The 22,392-nt window shown below is 42.3% G+C and overlaps 1 protein-coding gene across 3 annotated transcripts in view; it reads left to right on the forward strand.

Annotated features, from left to right (window-relative positions):
• The window catches only part of LOC138785796 (stimulated by retinoic acid gene 6 protein-like), a 42,019-nt gene extending 24,886 nt beyond the window's left edge, over positions 1-17,133 (forward strand). For 2 of the 3 annotated variants that reach the window (XM_069962121.1, XM_069962122.1), the window contains 9 exons: positions 449-599; positions 1,980-2,055; positions 4,197-4,278; positions 8,067-8,115; positions 10,320-10,437; positions 13,468-13,587; positions 14,094-14,257; positions 14,403-14,549; positions 16,324-17,133. In XM_069962121.1, coding sequence (XP_069818222.1) covers positions 449-599; positions 1,980-2,055; positions 4,197-4,278; positions 8,067-8,115; positions 10,320-10,437; positions 13,468-13,587; positions 14,094-14,257; positions 14,403-14,549; positions 16,324-16,565 — 1,149 coding nt within the window. In that variant the 3' untranslated portion in view covers positions 16,566-17,133. The remainder of the gene's footprint in view (positions 1-448; positions 600-1,979; positions 2,056-4,196; positions 4,279-8,066; positions 8,116-10,319; positions 10,438-13,467; positions 13,588-14,093; positions 14,258-14,402; positions 14,550-16,323) is intronic. The other variant, XM_069962120.1, reaches the window with a different exon arrangement.
• The last annotated feature ends 5,259 nt before the right edge of the window (positions 17,134-22,392 follow it).

Raw genomic sequence — 22,392 nt, forward strand, 5'->3', positions numbered from 1 at the left:
TCCTCTGCACTACAGCCACTAGTGATCTTGTGATGGTGTTCCACTCTTCTACAGTAAGTTCCCAGGGGGTTGAATAGTGACGTAGTGCCAGGCCCTATTACACCAACATATTATCTGACAGATTTTTTTAAACCAGAAATGGATTTGAAAATAGGAGAAATCTCAGTCTTCCCTTTATTACCTGTTCTTCATTTATAGTCCATTCCTGGCTTTGGCTCCAAAAATCTGTCAGATAATCTGTTAGTGTAATAGGGCCCTTAAATGGGGAACTGTCATTATAACTTTTAATTGTGAACTTTTATAAGTGTTCACTGGTTCATCCATCAATGTATAAAACAGGAAATAAAGTTGCATGCACAATGCAGCATCACATAGTTAGGATAGTTTTTGTTTATATTATTGGGTTACAATATAATTTCTTTACACTATGTTTCCTTTTCTTTAACAGTTTGTTTCTATCGAATACAGTGCATACATCAAAATTGCAGATTTACTACATATGTCAGAAAAACGGATGGAGCAGGCAGCACCAGATATACTGTGGGAAGGATACAATCAAACAATTGTTTCCTTTAAAGAGTTTAATGAAGCAATAATTGGTAAGCAAATATTTTGTGGTAAAACTAAAAGTCTAGAACACAAAATTCCAGGGAAAATTTTCTTATAGAGGCACTGTCACACAAAAAAACCTTTTGATATTTCAGAGAGACATGTCAAAGGTTTTGATTATTTGGGGTCTGAGTGTTCAGACTGCAACCATTCAAGAGAACGAGCTGGGAGAAGTCACGCTCAGCGCACTTTTCTCGGCTGTGTCACGTGACAAGAGAGCCTCATAATGAAAGTCTGTGAGGCATGTTTCTTCATATAGCGGGGAGAGGATCATGCATCATTCTGACCCTGACTGATAAAAACTTTTGACAAGTTTTTTTTTTCTTGACAGGTTCACTTTAAACTCTGAAACATTACTATAAGGGCTAGTTCACAGAGATCTCCACCGCGGAATTGCGCCGTGTTTGCTCAGTGTGAACCGGCCCTAACTGTAGAAGAAGAATGTGTTCTTCTTGGAACCAATAGGTCCTCTAAATTGTTGCCTCTTAAAGGGGTTATCCAGTGCTACAAAAACATGGCCACTTTCCCCCTACTGTTGTCTCCAGTTTGGGTGAGGTTTTGAAACTCAGTTCCATTGAAGTAAATAGAGCTTAATTGCAAACTGCACCTGAACTGGAGACAACAGTAGGGGGAAAAGTGGCCATGTTTTTGTAGCACTGGATAACCCCTTTAAAAACAACAAATGTTTCCAGATTTTAATTAAAAGCCACCTTTCACCATATAAGGCTATGATCACATGTGGTAAGACATCGGCCGTTCCGTGACCCAGCGGGGTACTCTGTATTTGATGCCCTGTGGCTGCAAAAAAAGGAGGCTGCCCTAGGACTGCCAGGAAAATGTGGATTCAGCCAATGGCTGATATGGCTGAGATGTTCTAGAATTATTTTCTGCAGAATACAAGCTTTTACTAAAATATACAGGTTAGGAGAGGTCACATGTATTCTTCAGTTCAAAGGGGTTGTGCAATGAAGCAAAGCTGAGTGGGGCATCCGTCGGCCAGGTTGGGATCTAGCTGCAGGGGAGATCTGTAGACTGTCAGCAGGGTCCAGGAGCGGGTCTTGGCTCTCTATGGGCACTGGGAGAGGTAAATATGCCTTCTTTATTACGTTTGCCCCATCCCCAGAAGGACCCCCTGCCGGACCTTAGTTTATTGTGCCTTTAATATGGTCAAATAAGAGACAGTCACAGGTGAGTATAGTAAAGGTGACATTATACAGTGTTGTAATAAGTTTTGATCATGGTACTGCAAGAGTTACCTGCTAGAATCTAAATAGCAACAGTACCCACACAATCTCACTTCTATAATGTCAAGTTGCCTAAAACAGTTCAGTAAAGTATATTAACCATATTAATTTGCTTGTATTTTTCAGGTGCTTGGTTTTTCACCACTTTTATAGCAAGTGCAGTCACAGTATCCTATATTTTTCACATATTAATCTGCTACAGGTAAGATGTTACTAACATTACTTTTTACCACTACAAGGAGTCTTTACTATTTGTAGACAGATGCTAAAATCTAAAATATCATTAGATCTTGGATAAATACTGTATATCCAAGGAAGGGTTATTCAAGTGAGGTGTAAAGCCATGTATTGGTGTCCATACACCTAGCAATGTGTCTGTGGCGGTCCCGATTGAATTACTTGATTGCCAGAGTATTCTCCTTACCTCCATGAAGTCTGATCCACAGTCTTCTCATAGAGTCTGCCACAGGCAAGCTCTATCAGAAGATCACAGATAACACTGATCACTGCTGGGAATAGTTCTCCAGGGGGACGTAAAAAAAATTTTTAAAAAAATATGCCAAAGATCCTCACCCCAAAAAATTCTAAATCACCCTAATTTCCCATTTTATAAATAAAACATGTAAAAATTTGAAAATAAGTTAACATAATATATATTGTAGCATGCGTAATTGTCCAATTTATTAAAATATTGCAATATTGTTCCCGCATGGTTAACAGCGTAAACCAAGTAGTAAAAACTACAGGATTTTAACAGTGGTAAAAACTACAGGAGGAGGGCAATGGAAAAAAGCTTATACATACCCTAATTTAGGGTCTGAAATTATTTTGAGGTCTAATGTCTGTATTTCAGGGTCTAATTGAGGTCTGAAGTAACCTCTAGACTAGTTAAAGTGCACCTGTAAAGTTTTATAAAAAAATACAGCAATGTGCACAATACCTTAATGGAGTACCCATTCTCCCCACTCCACACTGGTTTGTAACTATGTATTAGGAGATGGAGCTTCCTCCAGCACAATACTATTCTATGGCACTGGGTCTCCCTCTGGAGACAGGTGCTTAGAGAAGAAAGCTCTGTCTTCTAATGCACAGGCTCGAGCAGCAGGGAGCTGGGCCAATGACATCTCAATAAAGAGATTGAGCTTCCAAATTCAAAATGGAGGTAATTCAGAAGAAATGACTATTATGCACATTGCACAAAAACTTTACAGGTAGACTTTAAATATAATGTTATTCCATACTGTGGATGCCACTTCAGTACTACTATAGTCATAGTGGTAAAGGGGGCAAGGGCAAACCTTGTGGACAGACTGGGGCCTATGGTACATTTAATTCACCACTGCTTGAAATGCATTGGTGTTAGGCTAAAATATGTGTACAGTTAGGGCCCTACTCCACAGTAACGATAATCGGCCGGATCGGCCCCATTTGGCCCGATTCGGCCGATTATCGTTCAGTGGAATAGAGAGAATGATCAGCCGATGATCAGGTCATCGGCTGATCGTTCATTTAGGGCCAGACCAAAAATCATCGTTCCCCCACCGCGCATCGCTACGGTCGAATAGCGGTGCGCGGCGGGCGATCGACGATTTGACAAGCAGCAGCATCATACAATACCTGTCCAGGCTTCTTCTTCTTCAGAATGGCTGGTCAGCTGACGGAGCGCTCAGCCAATCACAGGCCGGGACCGCCGCAGCCTGTGATTGGCTGAGTGTGGCCTGTCAGCTGACTGGCAACTCTGAAGATAGAGCGCGCGGGACCCGGGGATGAAGACAGCGCGGAGAAGAAGCCTGGACAGGTAATGTATGCTGCAAGGACATCGGTAACGATGTCTTTGCAGCCCTCACTCAACGATCATCGGGCCATGGAATGGGCCCAGTAAACGAGCGGCGATCTAGCAGATCGCCGCTCGTTGACATCATTGATCAGGCCCTACTCGGCCCGTGGAATAGGACCCTTAGACAAAAGTGTCTAACCTGTCTGACAAGATGCACCAAAACTATTATACAGCATGAACCACTGTGAAAACTTAAGAATTTAATCAGTCTGCCTAGTCCTAGTTTAAACTAGTAGACCATAGTGTTGAGCAGATCTGTCAAAAATTTCCAGGTTTGGCAGAGCGGTCGTGTTCAGATAGCATTGCTCAACACTAGTAGACATGACTAGTAAATCTGCCCAGATGAGTTTTTGAATTTTTTTTTTTAATGGAATTCAAAGGAATCTGAGATTTATTCATATAAGGCAGAGTTCCACACTAGCGCTTCATCCCCCCTAATCAGTCACCAATCACATCCTAGCTATCCTAGCGATATTGGTGACTTTTTGCATAATTTTTATTTGTAGAAAACACATGAAGAGACTTTGGGTTGGAGAGAAAGGTTTTCTTCCTATAAAATTCCAGAACCCTTCATCCTCTCAGTGTGTGGTAAGCTTATTTATATTTCACAAGTAAATCCAGTGTGTTGATTATGTTTAGGACCATCACCATACAACTCACATAGCCAGCACCTCATTACGTCTCATATACATGCCTGCTGGGTGTTAGGGCCACGGCGGCGTCCCGTGCTCCGGACCGCCGCCGCACCCTCTCTCCCACTTCTGCAGCAGCCGGTGTCCATATGCAGGGACCCGGCGCTGCTGTTGCTTCGGCCCCGGGGGGTGCCTCACCTCACCGCGCTCCTGCCCGTCGCTGTGCCGGCCCTTTCCCGCTGTGCTGACCCCGCCTCCTAGGGTGCGCGCGCGCCGGCTGTCTCAGATTTAAAGGGGCAGTGCGCTCCTAATTGGCTTGTATGTTAATCACTCCCCTATAAGTTCCAGCCCTGCCCCCTTCCAGGTGTTGGAGCCTCTACATGCTTCCCATAGCGTTTGGCCCAGCTCCCTTTTGTTCCTGATCCCTGTCCGCTACCTGGTCCCTATTCCTTGTTCCTGGTTCCTGCTCCTCTGTTACACTATTGCTCCTGTGTTCAGCCTGTCACCTGCGGCTACGCCTACAGACCTCTGCCAGCACCATCTCCTGCCTACTGCTCCTGCCACGCTTCACCTGCCGTCACTAGCAACCAAGCCAGGGGTAGCGACCTGGGGGTCGCCTGCCACAGCAAGTCCATCCCGCCTTGCGGCGGGCTCTGGTGAAAACCAGCGGCCCCTTAGACTCCGCTCCCTGGTGAGGTTAGTGCCATCGCTAGTGACGGTCCAGTGGATCCACTACTCCAGGCGTTACACTGGGCTAAGAGGAACAAGTTGTTTATCCCCCTCTGCCTATTGAAGACAAATACAGTACTTTCCTGATGCATAAGTTACCAACGTAGAACACTTGGGTATTTTATACATTGCCTAGCACTCTTTGGAATTTTTTTGGCAAAAAAGTAAAAGTTTATTTTAACCTTATATACGTTTTCTGGAGATTTTAATAGAATGTCTAATTCTTCTATATAATGACTATTTTTTATGGTTTTTTTTCAATGTATAAAACAATCCCACTTCTATGTAGCAGCCAGTATTGATGAGGCACCCTCTTTGCTGCAATGTTCACATTCCTAGATACACGATAAAATTATGGGCATAAGTTCTGAATCATTATCAAAAATATTTTTTATTTACCATGATTGTGTTAATAACATGATAAGAGCAATATAAAAAACACTTAAAAAAATATATTTAAAAACAAGCAAATCTTAATACAATTACATATATTACTGACAACAACATAGAATGAATGGATTAACACTGGGTGCCTCTCGAGGGATTGTCTAGTAAAAGTGCCACTGTATTTGTTACCATGGATTAAATAAAGTGAACTACTATAAAAGCAATATTGTAAAAAAGACAAACCACAAACCCTTAGTCTTATCAGCACTCACCCATTCTTTGCTATGAGGGTCACAGCCGTCCCTACGTACGTTTCGCCTCAACCGGGCTTCCTCAGGGAACTCAATGTTCACATTCCTCACTTTATTTACAAACTGTTGATAATGTACTGTTCTATGTGTCCTATGCACCTCTTTTCACATCTACATTTGGGACACATTTATTAAGTGTTGTCAAAACTTCCTACAACTCATGCCACAATGGAGCATAACCTAACAGCAAAGGAGAATTGCATTAAATGCGAAAGATGGTCAAACATGGTGTGGAACTGGCTCAGTTGCCCCTAGCAACCAATCAGATTCCACCTCTCATTTTCCAAAGAGTCTGTGAGGAATGAAAGGTGGAATCTGATTGGTTGCTAGGGGCAACTGAGCCAGTTTCACTTTACACCATGTTTGATAACTCTCCCACAATGTTCCAAATTGATTTCCTCTATTGACCCTAATTGGGAAGCAAAAATCCACAACTAATCTGCAATAAAATATACTGTTGCAGCTGAGCACAATAACCTGCTTGGCACATATCTACAAGAGATGAGCAAACCTCGAGCATGCTCGAGTCCATCCGTACCCGAACTTTCGGCATTTGATTAGCGGTGGCTGCTGAACTTGGATAAAGCCCTAAGGCTATCTGGAAAACATGGATATAGTCATTGGCTGTATCCATGTTTTCCAGACAACCTTAGAGCTTTATCCAAGTTCAGCAGCCCCAGCTAATCAAATGCCAATCATTCGTGTTCGGATGGACTCGAACCCGGTTCGCTCATCTCTAATATCTACCTTCTACTAGTTTCCCTGCTGCTTGCCTACAAGGCATATAGAAATGCATGTAAAAATGGAACTGTCATACAATGAACCATAAATATCCCTCTTTGGCCATCCAAAAAGTATGACATTAGGCATTGCTTTCCTGTACACTTGTTAGTTTTGTTAATAGGAATTTTATATTAGTAGGGTGGATCTATACTTTTTTCAGCACTTGTACAGAGGGAATAAACCTTTGATTGTTTTACTTGGTGACATGTTTGTAGGTATGACTTTATATTTACATGGTAGATGTATTCTATCTGCATAGGAATAAATATTTGTTAATTGTGTGCGCTGCTTAAACAAACTACTATTATGCTGTGTTTACACGGAACGATTATCGTTCGAATTCGCACGATAACGGTCTAATTCGAACGATAATCGTACGTGTAAACGCTGCGAACAATCGATAAATCGTTCATTTTGATCTTTGAACAAGTTCTCATCTCGTCGTTGATCGTTGGCGAAAAATTTGCAGATCGTTCCGTGTAAACAGTTGTTCACCGATTTAAACAATGTGTGAAATAGGCTTAAGCGATCGCAAAACGAATTTTCCGTATGATATATTGTACCGTCTAAACGCTGATTGTTATGAAAAAAAAAACGTTACTCCGACATCGTAAATCGTACGATATGGGGAATTATCGTTCCGTGTAAACGTAGCATTACTATTATATATATACGGAATTAGTTTAGACTAAAACGCTCTGTGTTCTGTAATTGAAATATACATAGGGATGAGCGAATTTACTGTAGGAAAGCTCTTCTCTTTATTCCTACTGTAAATACGCTCATCCCTAATTATGAGCCGATGAACAACAGTCATTCTGGTATGTTTCTAAAACAGCATTTTTCAGATACAGTGGTACCTTGGTTTAAGAGTAACTTGGTTTAAGAGTGTTTTGGTTTAAGAGCTCACAGTTTTTTAAAATTGTGACTTGGTTTAAGAGCATTGCTTTGGTTTAAAAGCTCCCTGTACTGGGTGAAAGCGCGAGTGGAGGAGGGGCATAGTCTGCACAGCCAGGTCTACAGCACTGTACTATGATTCAGGAAGTCTCCCTCACCTTCCAAATCATAGGAGATCCACTTCAGGCTGGGGCTTGCATCAGGGGACAGGACTGTGGGGGTAATCTCTCCATTGCTGTACCCCCTCTCTCCCCAGACAGAGAGTGCTGCATGTATGTGCCCACATCTGCCTTGCTCATTCCTTCATGCTCCCTGCAGTCTCTATCATCCCTTGTGTTTCCCATCCTTTCCATTACTGTACAGTAACTTATAATATCACATATTCTGCTGTTTCTGAATGTTTGTTTCATTTGTTTTACAGGTTATTCAGAATAATAAATCATAATTTTTGGGGTGGGGAACCAATTGTCTGCATTTGTATGATTTCTTATGGGAAAATTTGCTTTGGTTTAAGAGTGGATTTGGATTACAAGCACGGTGCCGGAACGAATTATGCTCGTAATCCAAGGCACCACTGTATTTTGAACTAAAAAATGTAATGTTTTAATGATAAATCGCCTTTCTTTATCATATCTAGGCTGCCATAGCAAGATACTCCGGATGGCAGGTTGCATACATTCTATGGGGTAAGATAATAACTGTGCGTCTGTAAAAAAACGCACAGATTTAGTAAGATTGCCCCACATTGTTGTCTTATTAGCAACATTGCACTGATTATTATATAATGTCCATTCATTGAATGTCAGTTATCTCCCCCGTCCTCCCCATACAAAAAATACATTGAGCATGGCCAAGCATTCCTATTGCTCTTTATGGAGATGAGAGCGGTAAGCCATAGCCAGAGAGCTCTGACTGCAGCTCATCTCTCCGGAGAACAAAGGAGTTGGACAGTGATTTTCCATCACAAACAACCCCTATCTCCACCAATATCAGCTGTCGGTGGGCTCCCGAACCCGCCACAAGCAGGTCATTTATCCAGCTGCCTAATGCCCTATTAAATCACGTTACTTGGCCCGACATAATGCGACTGTATGCATCCAGACACAACAACCAGACAAAATGCGCCATGTTGTGCCTTTAAAATCTCTGCTAAGAGAACATGGAACTAAGTACCTGGTCATTCAACCATTCAAGTTTCTATTTCACCACACAGTACTTTATAACATAATCATATCCTTACAAAGTAGTTCACCACAGTAGTTAACACACAGGGGTTTGAGACATAATAGTACACACACAGTACATAACCAATAAGATTGTATGAAAGGGGTTCTCCACAGGAAATAGTATCCTGTCCATAGATTACATCAGACCCTTTTGCCCAGAAAACTCCATTAATAATTTATTAATAGTACATTACAAAAAAGGGTGTCCCCAATGTGTGTGTTTAACTATCCAGAGGATCTGTTGTATGTCTGATAATGCTATTACTTATCATTTGCACTTGGCCCTTTACTTGGAGTTGTACCCTACTTTCTATACACCTCCTCATAGAGTATTGCATTAATTTTGCACATCATATACTTGTATTTATTCCACAATATATGTAATTGTCTCCATATCATTACCTTCTGGATGCCGTTTTACCAGTACTGATTCTATTTTTATCTTGTCTAATTAATAAAACATTTTTCATATTTGTGACTATTGATTGCTGGTCTGGCTTTTTTGTATAGGTTGTGTATCAGGACATGATATCCTATGCTGAGGCCAATCCCTTGAAGGTCTCGTGAATAATCATGAAAGTGCTTTGGAAGGGAGAGTAATGGTGCGTTTACACAGGCAGCTTTATCTGACAGATTTTAAAAGCCAAAGCCAGGAAAAGACCATAAACAGGGAACTGGTCATAAAGGAAAGACTGAGATTTCTCCTTTTTTCAAATCCATTCCTGGTTTTGGCTTTCAAAATCTGTCAGATAAATCTGCCTGTGTAAACACACCATTAGGGTCCTATTAGACGGCCCGAGCAATAATGTGAACGAACGCTGATCTGCTAGATTGGCGCTCGTTTACTGAGCCTATTACACAGCTCGATTATCGTTTAGCAAGGGCTGCACGGACATCGTTACCGATGTTAGAGGAGGCTGGACGTGTACAGGTAATGTATGAACAGTTAATTCAATTGTTAGCTGTTAGCTGCGCATCGCTATTAACGTAATAATGTGTGGCCGGCAGCCAGTAATTTTAGGTCTGGACCTAAAGAAACATCTGTATTACACTGAGCCATGTAATAGGACCCTAAGGAGTGGGGAGACAATGGCTCTCTGCTACTCCACTGGAAAGCAGCACTCATCTGGAAATGTAGTGTTCTTTATTCTTGGAGCAGAGGCCGCAGAGAATATTAACTTTTTTAAGTAACCAAATACAGGTCTAAATTAGCATAGTAAGATGTTTATTAAGGTTCTTCCTAAGTTTTAACAAATATTATGATGAATTACGCCATTGCTTGGAGAATAGAACATTCATAGAAATAAAATCACTCACAACAGTTTCACTCACAAGAAATATCCTCAGATGACTGAGTGTTAAATGAACCCCTTTCTAATTGGTTGATTCTAAGCCAAAGTCATGTGACACTATTGCCGCTAGGAAAGTCTTAATTATTAAATGTTTTTTTTGCCAGCTAATGGACACATCTTCCGCATGTGTTCTTTATACAACTGGCATGGATGTTACATATTGCTGGCAAATAGATGGATAAATGTCTCGGGAACAAGTTGTATTAATTTGCACCAACACTTTTAAAGCAAAATGCGGACAATTATGCTTTAGTAAATCTGGACCTGTGATCTGTTTTTAAATAAAATAATAATTCACCTCTTTTGTTGCAGGTTACTTAATAATGCACATAGTACAATGCTTGTTTGGCCTGTTTCTTGTGTATGCTTTTGTGTTTCCAATAAAGCATGGCCAAGGTTTGGAACTCCTGAAAGGCTTAGGAATTTCCATGTAAGTTCGGCTTGCTTATGATTTTTCAGTCTTATAAATGTAAGTCTATATATAAAATGTCACATGATAGTATTATACAGATAAATGTAAATTTAAAATTATTTCCACATTTTTTATGAGTATGCAGAAAGTGGTGTGTCACTAATTCCACCTGCAAATGTAAATAGACAGTAGAATATGTTCAATCTGAGTAATTTCAGCATAGGCCATCAATAGTTGACCAGCAGGGTGCCAATAGCCATAACCCCTGCTGATCAGATTTCTGGCCAGGCCACAGCCGGGAAAAAAAAAAAAAACTATGTATGGAAACTAAAAGAAGCAGCTGCATACATTCTTTGATAATGTCAGACTATTACAGGAAAGCTCCATTGAAGTAAATATGAGTTGTGCTGCAATAACCCAGCACCACTATTACAAGCATTGTATAGAGCAGAGACTTCTTGCTCCCATACATTGTCCATTTCCGGCACCGCAGTTGTGCCGATCAGCCAATAATTTATGTCTAAACCTTTTAATCCTTTGCTGTGCAGTGGGTCTTTATTGCCCCTCGGAATCTACAAAACCATGGGGTTCTAACTAGTCTGCTTGTGCCAAGACGCTTGTCTGTCAAGACATGTCTGCCTCTATGGGTTTTGGATGATCCACCCATTACTAGCGCAGAATACCAGTGTCTATAGTCCACTCCCTATTGGACAAACAAACCAGGTCATTGTGGTGGCTACTTATCAGTAAACTACCTTGCACATATATACCTTCTAAAGATCTAAACTTGTAGTGCTTGACCAGATGTGAAAGTGTGGGATACCTGAATGGGGTATATTTTTTTTAATTGGGGTGTGTATATATGTATTTTATGTGGGGAATGAGGAATTGTTTTTTAAGCAAATAAAAAAGTAGTATAAACATATTGGGGTCTGATGTGTATTAATAGGGGTAGTGGATTGTAGAAGTATATTCCGTATTTGGGTTCTGCCCCAAGAATTTAAATATAGCTCAGGCAGAGGTTTGTATTCCCGTCTGACAGAGAGGGCTCTGTGGGAGCAAGAGGCCAAGGAGAAGGAAGTCACTTATGCAGCTTGGGGACCAGCACTGTTTTAGATGGGAGAGGTGAGCATGGCTGCAATGTGGAACACCTTCCTCTCACAAAATCCACCAACACCGTCATCAGGTACAGCACGTATGAGCTGGAGGCAGAATTATAAGTACATAGTGGATAGGTATGTATCAGCACATCTCATAGTGCTGAATGATGGCTCCTTCCCATTCAATTTCTGGGTTTCCTAATTGGACACATGGCAAGAGCTCGCCCTCTATGCCTTGGAGGTGCTGGCTTTCCCTGCTGCAAGTGTCCTCTCCGAAATGGTATTTAGCAATGCAGGGGGTGACATCACTAACCTGCATGTCCGCCAATATATAGCCAACGTGGAGAAACTGACATTACTAACAATGAACCAGGCATGGATCCCAGACGAATTGATGGCCTATGTACAAATCTGCAGTGTTGATTATGGTCTCCTGCTCGGCCTCTGCCTTCCCCCGTCACCTCCACCAAATCCTTCTTCTCCACTTGGATGTCCGCTTCCTCTTTCAATATTATTTATTTATTTATTCATTTAATTTAATTTACTTTAATTTATTTCTTGATATATTTCTTTTAACCCCCTTATAACCAAATGCAATCTTCCGATCGCTAATATAATTTATTAGTATATAGTATTATTAGTATAGTACAGTTTATTGATAGGCAACCTTACAGGCCTTGCTGGAGACAAAACAGAGGATGTGCAAATAGAAGAAACACCTGGGGACCTTCTTTAGACCCCCTGCAGCTATAGAAATACACCTTCACCCTCACCCTGGTTCTGATGGGGTGAGAAAAGTCTAGAAACCACTTAGATGCTGTGGTAAAATTGTGACTGAGGCATCTAAGGGTTTAAACTACAAGGAAGGAAGGTTTCTCTGCCCTTGATAGAGCAGAGGCCCTGCTGTCATGCAACATCCCAGTTCCCATGATATTCTGCACAGGAGACCAGTCCCAGGCTACTGTTGTCCTGCCGACAAAAGACGTATTGTGGTCATTAAGGCATTATATATATTTTATGTTATTATTTTAAATACTTTTCAGACCCCATTATTGCCAGGGCAATTGCCTTGTTCTTGCCCCCATTTTGGTTGCATTTGCAGATCTCTAACTCTTTCTAATCCTATTTTACAGCCTTTTTATGTGGCCCAAAATTTGGGTCCCCATTGACTTTAATTGGGGTCGGGTCCAGGCTAAAGTTCAGATTAAAGTCCTGCTGGTCAAACTTTTTTACTAGTCGAACCCAAATAACTACGGGTCCACACTAATAGTATAAATAGCTATAACAGCTATAACAAACTGTTTTGTCATAGCTATAACAGTCTGTTACCAGTAGGATCTGTATGGCACCACAAGTTGTGTGCTGCTGCCACACTAGTCTCTGTACTTGTCCCAAAGTTGGAATATAATCAATATGTTTCTTTTTTTAACCATACCAACTATGTAACATACACAGCACTAACTGGAGTTCTTATTTTAGACCAGCCTTTGGACACCCTTCACTTGGCATTTCTAGAACAAATGTTGGTCAAAATTACCACTACTGGCTGTAAAGCAGCCAAAACCATGTGGTCATTATTATTGGCTGTGCAATTCTGTTAGCAAAACAGCTTATTACAGATAAGGGGGGAACAGCTTATCATTCATCTAGGCAACCACTTCTCCTATGCAAGGATCATACCCCATCAAGCACAGACATCCAGCAGTACTATCCAGTCAGTCCAGCACAGGTACAGTAAGTATAAGCCTTTATTGGGAATAAGTTAAAACCAGGATGTACAGTGGATACAGTACAAGGAAATCCCGGCCTTACTTGAAACTGATTGGCCATTAATAATCAATTCGAAAATTGTACAGCACAGTATGTTCATGTAATTTCCTATTGCATCACAGGCAAATATGAGACCATCAACTAGTTTGTAATTAATTTTTTTATATTTTCTTTTAAGACTCACACTTGGAATTGGTATTTCACTTGTAATATTTCAAATCCTGTTGGCCAGTAATTTTTTTCTGCAAAAGAAAATAGACACTGAGGATAAACAAAAACCATTAGCTCTAAATAACAGGTAATGCTATTATTATTATTATTATTATTATTAATAATAATTTTTATTTTATAATTTGAACACCCCCAGTATTCCTGCATCCACTCATCTCATCCCAGCTCAGCGGCATCAATACTTTTAATTACTGCAGCTGGATTACATTATCAATGCTTCGAAACAAGGGGGCAGTCTTCTAACCTGCTGCCTGACTCCTCCCCCTGGACAGTGTCTTCTTGGACAGCCTCCCCCTGCACATTGTGTGCTCTGGAAAGCTTAGCTGCTGCCTAGGACCTGTTCCCTGAGGAGCCCCTGACTTCTTGTGCTGTGCTATGTGCCTAAAACATCAGTCCACATTGCCCGCACATTTTATACTGTACATACCTACATTATACTTGTACATACTTGCCTATTCTGCATATGTAATGTGCAAACATGTTACCAAATATATATAAATGTATGCATACATAAACTATTTTTTAACCTTATTTTGTTATTTTATTCTTCACAATCTTTTTCATTTGTTTTAGGAAGGCGTTTCATAATTTTAATTACTTCTTCTTCTTCTACAATGTAATTCTTGGTTTGGGTGCTTGCCTTTTTCGCCTATTTTCCAGCTTGATGTTGGGAAGTTGGCTGATTGCAAGGATTGACAGGACGTTATTACAACGTGGATATGAGTCAGCGGATATGGGTATTTAAAATGAGCTATTTATTTCCTAAGACGAGTTGCTCCTGCGCCCCCCACCCCAACCCTCCCTTCCCCCACGAAATTGATGTGGCGGCATATACATCAGTAGAGGAGTGTTAACAAACCAGCTTTTTGTATTTTATTGAAGGTTACAGTACATGGATTGGAATGATATATGTGGACCACTATCACAATAACCCGGTTCTTGTAAGTTTTTGCAACATTTTACTTACAGTGAGAGCTGAAAAAAGACTAAAAGAATCACCTGTATTTCATGGGTTTACTAATTCAGGAGGTAAGTCTTTTATTCAATATTTTTTTCTCTCATTGTCAATGATTGTTCTACAGGGGATATAAAAAGTCTACATTCCCATTGAAAATGCTAGGTTTTTGTCAAGTAAAAGACAAACTAAGAACCATATGAGAACTTTGTCCAACTTTAGGCCATGTTTAATAAAATAATGGCCACCATTTTAACATAAAATAACGGCCAACCTTTTCAGCCTTACAGCAGCCATCAGTTTACACACTGTATAAAATTAATGTTAATGTCTTTAATTCTCTGCCATTATTTAGCGAACAGCTGTCTTATAAAAAAAAAAAAAAAGAAGAATGATAAGCACTCACCATCTATTGTAGTGTCTTTGACTTATCTTCAGCATTAAAAAACAAAGCTCATGCTAGTAGACCACAAGGACGCCAACCACCAAACTGTTCGGTGAGGGGGTTGGCGTCCTCGTGGTCTGCTAGCATGTTTTGTTTTTTTATGCTACTCTAGACACTAGATGGCGAGTGCCTCTTCATTCTTTTATATTGTTCATGGACTGTAACTTTCCTGAGAGTAGCACCCCAGTGTGTCTTTTTAAGATATCGCTTCTCCTAATGTGAACACAACACATGACGAAAAGTGGGTAGTGCCGGTTCCTTTTCTTACCATGTGAGCCATTATTTTATGATGTTCACAAAGATTTTTTTTTTCCTACCGACCTTTCACCGTCTTTCGGAATTCAGAATTTTCCAGAATTTTTCTGATGGACCTTTTCCATCAGAATTTGATGGACCCACACCCAACTTGAACATCAAATAATGTACCAATGGCCGCCATTGCAATGACGGCTGTTGAAGTATGTTAAACAACGGCAACTATTTCAAGTATAATGTTGAATAATGGCCATTAAATATCGTTGTGTGAACATGGCCTTAATGTTAGCTATAATCTATACAATTGAATGGAAACAAACTGAAATCTTTTAAGGTAGAAAAATAAAAATAAAGAACTAAAATAAATAAGGTGGTTCCATAAACATGCACACTCCAATAATACCAAGATATGATAAATTATCATCACACCTTAACCACTACCATTACCACCACAGTGACTAATACCACCATACAATTACTAAATAACATCTAGTATACAAGTATACCAGCATCATCCCATACACTGACCCTTATAGAGGTTAATACGAATTGAACATTGTAAATGATAAATGATTACAGTGCAGTTACATCCAGTGACTTACAAGGGGGAGGGGCGTCTTCTTTGATCGGAGACGCTTACTTTTTCTTTCTTGGCAATGCCTCATCTCCACAGAATCTGCCAGACAAACATTTTAGACTCTTTGCTCCAGGACCATCCTCACTTCGATACAACTTCCCATCTGTATTTCTTCACACTGACCACTTTGAGCTAACAATCACTCATGCGCCCGAACATCAGGGAAGGGAGCGGCCTCTTGTGGCCAGGGGCGCACACAGCACCTGATGTTGACACTGGCGCAGGGGCCAACCCCAGCTTAGGACCCACCAGTGAAGTCCACTGTGAGCCTGTCTGAGCCAGAATGTTTCGGTGAGATGTGGGACACATGGAGGCCTTCCTGGCACAGTGGGACATAAACCTAAAATGAGGAATGTCCTGCCGGATCTGGGACAGTTTGAAAGTATGCATTAGTAAGATGAGAGAGCAACAGATTCTGGAGATGATTTTGAGACACAGATGGAAAGATAGATAATATTTTAGGAAGTAGTATTTTAAAATAATACTTTTTGTTGTTTTGTTTTTTTTGCAGGACCTCGTATATCAGTCAGATCCAGAACAAGATGGCTCCTATATTATACTCTTTTAAACAATCCTAGACTTATAACTCAAAGAAAACAAAAAGAAATGGATGAACTGGTTGATGAAGAAAGTATTATGCAGAACAGACTTATCCAGGCTTCTGTATTGGAGGTTACAATCAGAAATATTCACGATAGGCCCCTGGATAGCAACAGTGTGAAATATTCGGAAGCTAATAACCATTTACATTAGTATTGGACAATTTTCATAGATCATGAGTTTGTGTGTGCCACCACTTTGTGCCTAAACCATTGTTATTCTTTAGGTCCCCATACACCTTAGACTTCTGATGGCTGTACCTGCTATTCACGTGTATGGTGCTCTCCCAACGTCTACTGACAGATGCTGTTGGTGGAGATAGTGGTCGGGTGTATTGGAAAATCACCGCCTGACCCCTTTGTTTCGGGAGAGATAAGACGCAGGGAGAGCTCCTCGCTGTGGCTTGCTCATTCCCTCCGCATAGAGAATACAGGAACGCTCATCTGTGCCGAATATTCTTGTAGATGAGGAAGACCTGCGGCAGGTCTCCATTTTGAGAATACGACTTTTTTTGACAATTACTGGGTGTAAGAATTCTTGTGTTCTGTATAATATCTGTTATGTTTCGCAGTTGTTCACTATGGGGGACATGTATCATCGTGCGGTCCGGGGGTTTTCGGCGGAAATTGCCGATTTGCGCAATATTTTATTTGCAAATGGCCGATTTGCGAATAAAATATTCGCAAATCGGCACTTTCCTCCGGGTACGCCGGGGGGCGGAACGGAGGTGGTGTGAAGGGGGCGGAACGGAGGGCGCGGACTCAGAGTCCGCGCGATTCACCATCCGTTCCGCAAAAAGATACGCCGAAAACCTACTCCAGTCCTCAGTTGGCGTAGGTTTTCGGCGGTGCGCACCAGAGCGCACGGGATTTATGTAGAGGCAGTCCGCCTCCACATAAATCCCCGTAGCGCCGGAGATGCGGGGACATTTATAAGTCCGGCGTACTTAAAAACGCCGGACTTAATAAATGTCCCCCTATGTGTTCCTTTTACAAAAATCGTTTGGGAAATACGTGATACGATCGACATGTGGTGTCTGTCAATTGTTGCCACGTGAACACTGCAGATTTTACCCATTGAAATTCGTAATAACTCCTCATTGTTGGCAATTTAGAATGTTGGGTTTTTAGGTGAGGATGTTACCTTTAGTAGTCATTGAAACCCATTCGAATGGGGGAGGGGGTGATGATACACCACTTTTTGGAAAGATGACCGATAACCAGAAATGGATCCAGCAGGTAAGACATGTATTAGGGTATGTTCTCGTGGCCTATAACCACATGCTTTTTGACACAAAAAATGGGTTGATTTCTAGATCAAAAATCATTCAGGAACCACACAAAAAGGGGAAACCATGCAAAAAAGAAGTGATATGTTTGAAGGCCCCATGAAAATCAATGGGCATTACAGGGCTGGCCCCTCTGAGCTGACTGTGGCTCAGAGAATGTAGCTTTAGTCATGTGCACATGCCTTAAGGGCCCATCTCCAAAGTTCACAGCGGATTTCACACTGCGCATATAACAGCAACTATAAGCATCTATAGCCCTGAATTCTCACAATGGATTTTATTTCTGCTGCGAGAATGTAGTGGCAGCTTTCTTTAACTACTTCCATGCCATGACAGTAAAAATAATAAAGACACCGGGGAACATTTACGAAGCGTACGGCAGGAAGAAGGTGCAGATTCGCCCCTTCTCCCTGGCTTACGCCTCCCGTACACCCCACTCGCCCGATGGGTGTGCTTGTGGGGGGCGTGATAAGGCGAGGAGGAGGCATGGCCTGCGCCTCATTAAACATGATTTACGCCTGCTTGCAGGCGTAAATCATGACCAAAACCTACACCTGTTGGAAGCAGGTGTAGATTTCGTACGCTGATCGCAGATTCAGGCGCCTGGCCGGCCGGATTTGCTATGAGGCAGGCGCCTCTTAGTGAATCCTGCCGGGGAAAAGGGGGCGGGGCCTTATATAAGACCGGCGTACTTGTACGCCAGTCTTCGTAAATCCCCCCCCCTACATGTTTACTTGCCCCATTGCCTCCGGCGCACTCTCATTTACTTCTCTGTCCTGACTCAGCCAATCACTGCACTGTCCCGCTGCAACGCAGACTGTAAGTGAGCCAGGACCTAAAGAAGCAGAAGGGAGCATACTCAAGGAACAGGAGCGGGTTAGCATGGTGCCTTTATTATTTTTACCGGCACTGCATGGAAGTCGTTAAAGAAAGCTGCCAATACATTCTAATGTATTGGCTCTAACGGCAATGAGTATTGCAGCAGCTTTGCTGCAATATGTGCAGCGTTAAATCTGCTGCGAACTCTTTTCGTGTTTATGTACCCTTAGGGTGCGTTCACACCTACAGGATCTGCAGCTGATTTTCTGCAGCAGATTTCAGTTAAATAACTGAACACAGCATCAAATCTGATGCTGTGTTCAGTTATTTAACTGAAATCTGCTGCAGAAAATCAGCTGCAGATCCTGTAGGTGTGAACGCACCATTAAGGGTGTTTTTGCTCACAACATTTTGGGGAAGATTTATCAGGCATTATTACAGTAAGAATGTCGCAAATGTTCCTTGTTGCCCATAGCAACCAATTGCAGCTCAGCGGTGGACGTTTGGTGTTTTGTTGCTGGTTCACTTGTCACAGTGGCCAGGAGTGGTGTTACCCACCCCCGGACACATGGCACTTGAAGTGGTAGCACAATGTGAGGTTGCAGATGCGGCATGGCAAAAAGAACAGAGTCCGACACTTAACCAAACAGAGACTTTACTGTAATCTTCAATGCAATACACAAATTAAACAGGTTAGCTTACTAGGTGCAGGTATAGGTGACTGAAGTGCTAAGGTAGTGACTTTAGAAGCTGGTAAGCAGACGTAGTGCAGTAAGACCTGAGAAAGTTATAATTTTGCTGGAACTAGGTGCAGGGGGACTGTCTTAGGGGCCTTTTCTAACTAGTAACTGTACTCTTCCGGGATTGCGAAGACAAAGATAATTATGTAGTGGACTTGATTGGTCCAATGGTCCATGGTTTGAAGCACCATAGATATATAGAACACCGCCTTCTGCCAAACCAGATCAGAGAGTGGCAGGTTTGGTAGTATGAGCCCCAGGCCTATACAACTGGGCGTAGCTAACTCCTCGAGCCTTCCCACAGTAGCCTATATCAGTAGGATACTGGGGATCAGTCTGTTGACTCCTGTAAACTGTCCCGAAGAAGTGGAGAAGGATCCCTGGCGTAGACAAGGTTACCCTAGAGCAGTGTTTCTCAAACTGTGAGGCGCCCCCTAGTTGTTGGTGAGGCCCAGCAGGGGAGTTAGTTTTCACAAAAGTAACTATGATCTGCACAGTCCTTTTGCTGTTTGCAAAAATCTCCATTTTAACAACATTATTCATTTATTTTGTACTTGCATTATTAGTATATAGAGCTTGGGAGATGGGTGGTAGGAGCCCTAGCATTATTTCAAAAAGTTTGAGAAGCACTGCCCTAGAGGACAGTTACCCCTCCTGTGCATTTAGCACTGCATCTTGTGTAAAGAGTCTCTCTCTGAAGAAAATCTATGGTTCTTGTTTCTAGCAAGGGCTCTGGCCCAGGTATCTACAGGAGCAGGAACTCTGTGTTTGACTGTCTCTCCTCACCTTCCACTGAAGAACACATCCCACCAAGAACTAGTTATCCTTATATAGGGGTGACCGGGTCTAACCTCCTATTAGTGGGGCTGTGTAAAGGAAAGATAGGGAAAGAGTCTAGTTGGCTGTGTGAGGCACCCGCACCCGTGGTTCGTTGGAACAACAAACAAAGAATTACAGTAGTTAACCCTTATGGTGCCTTTACACAGGCAGATTTATCTGACAGATTTTGGAAGCCAAAACCAGGAATGGATTTGAAAAAAGGAGAAATCTCAGTCTTTCCTTTATGACCTGTTCCCTGTTTCTGGTCTGTTCCTGGCATTGGCTTAAAAAATCTGTCAGATAAATCTGCCTGTGTAAACGCACCATTAGCCTTCAGCTGTGCTCTTACAAACAGGAAAAGCAAGATACCAAGTGGTTACAGTGCTAAAGTTAGCTAATAACCCAGAGTATGGGAAGGGGCACAGGAGTCATAAATGAATGCTCCTCATGGTGTTGCCCAGCCTGGCCGTGATCTTTTATTATGGGGGTGATGTACATATTTCCAGTCATTACTGTGCTTGTTCTTCCCTCCTCCCCTTTCTATTGAGTTATGTTTTACAGGTTACTTACATCTGATTGGTTAAGCGATGTCTAATAAAAGGCATGCGTTGGTATTGTTGCTGGCCTGTTGCTGATGTGCTGCAGCTCCTGATTGGTCAGCTCTCTCATGCTTCTGCCCAGTAACAGGGTTCCCATTGGTTGGAATGCACTGAGATACCAATATTTATACCCACTGTTTGTGGAGATCGTCAGCAGTTACCTCAAGAGACAGAGAGGAGAAGAGTCCTGCTGAAAGAATCTCTGTGGTGACTAGCCGTACATATTAGAGGACGTCTAGTCTACATTGTGCCTACCGTCTGTGTGGACTATTCCTGCCTTTTTTATTTGCGAATTAGCCCAGGAGCTGTTTGGCTTACCTGTTACAGGCTGGAGGGAGCCGCAGCTGTTGAAGGCGGTTTTAATATGGAGTCGGGAGGTGAAGCTGTTATGTCTGGCACCGGAAATGGAGCTGGTCAGAGAGCTACTGAGCAGAGCAGCCAGCGGTGATGGGAAGCAATGGCTGAGGCGCTGTTTGTCTGCAGCGCCGGAAGAGGCCGGCCCTTCAGGCAATGTCGGTGTTCCGGAGTGATGTGGACGTACCCATCAACGGACCAGGAGCCAGTCACAGAGGAAGGGATGCGCCCGCCCACTAAAAGGGCCAGGAAGTCAAGGCGAGCATATTCGCCTTCGGAAGAATGCCATGGGACCGGAGGCGGAGCTGGTGAGCGTCGCAGCAGCAGGGGCTCCAGTGAGACCCGGGAGCCGCCTGTCGTGAGGAGAGGTGAGAAGTCCCCAGCACAGACTCCCAGGAGCAGTCCCAGTGCTGTCAGCGCCGCCAAGGCTTATCTTATAGAGAAGCTTTAACTTGCGAGTTATCACTGTAGGTTTTCATCTTTTGCCTTCAATAAAAGAAAAAATTTGGCACAGAGAGTATATAGATATTTTGTCTCTGCTTCCTTCCGCTAAGGAAGTACAGAAGGCTGACAAAAAAGGAGATGACAAAGAGGAGGACAAAAAAAGGGTTGCACCTCGATCTTTTAGTAATTGGCTACAAGCCTTTTGCATCTATGTCTCTGTCCTAGGAGAGAAGTTCCCACAGGTTTGTGCTGGCATGTTTTAGCATGTGGAGATTATTTTGGAAGCCTACTGAAATTTTGGGGCTTTGCCTGGTTTTCTTATGACAAGGCATTTAGGCAGAAGTTGGTGGTGCACCCAGGTGTTAAAAGGGATAGCAAAGATGTGGAATTATGATTGTCCTTAATGCTGCCTCAGCGGTCTGGATATACTGTTAAGCCGGGTATGCCTTCTACCTCACAGACAGTTCTGCGAAAAGGTGTATGTTTTGCACACAATGGATCGCAATGCAAAAGGCTATCTAATGGTTGTTATAAACACAAATGCTCTTTTTGCAATGAAGCAAATCCAATGTTTCGGTGTTTCAAGCGTCCCGCTCAGTCTTCCCATGTCCCAGTTAAGAATATTTCTTCAAAAAGCGGTGACGCCAGTGATGTGGGAAAAAATGCTGCCATGGCTCGAGGTATACCCAGACCGCAAGATGGCTCAACTGCTAATTAAAGGGTTTAGAGATGGACTCTTTGTCACTCCTTACACTGGTTCCAGGTGTTTAGTGGTTAAAAACTTGTCATCTGTTTATCAAAACCTGCAGATGGTTAGGGAAAAAATCTCTAAGGAGGTTCAGGATGGGAGAGTGGAGGGCCCTTTCTTGGCACCCCCCTTTCCTGATTTTCGACTATCCCCATTGGTTTTGGTGCCC

Source organism: Dendropsophus ebraccatus, chromosome 3 (assembly GCF_027789765.1).
Source record: "Dendropsophus ebraccatus isolate aDenEbr1 chromosome 3, aDenEbr1.pat, whole genome shotgun sequence".
NCBI classification, from domain to species: Eukaryota; Metazoa; Chordata; class Amphibia; order Anura; family Hylidae; genus Dendropsophus; species Dendropsophus ebraccatus.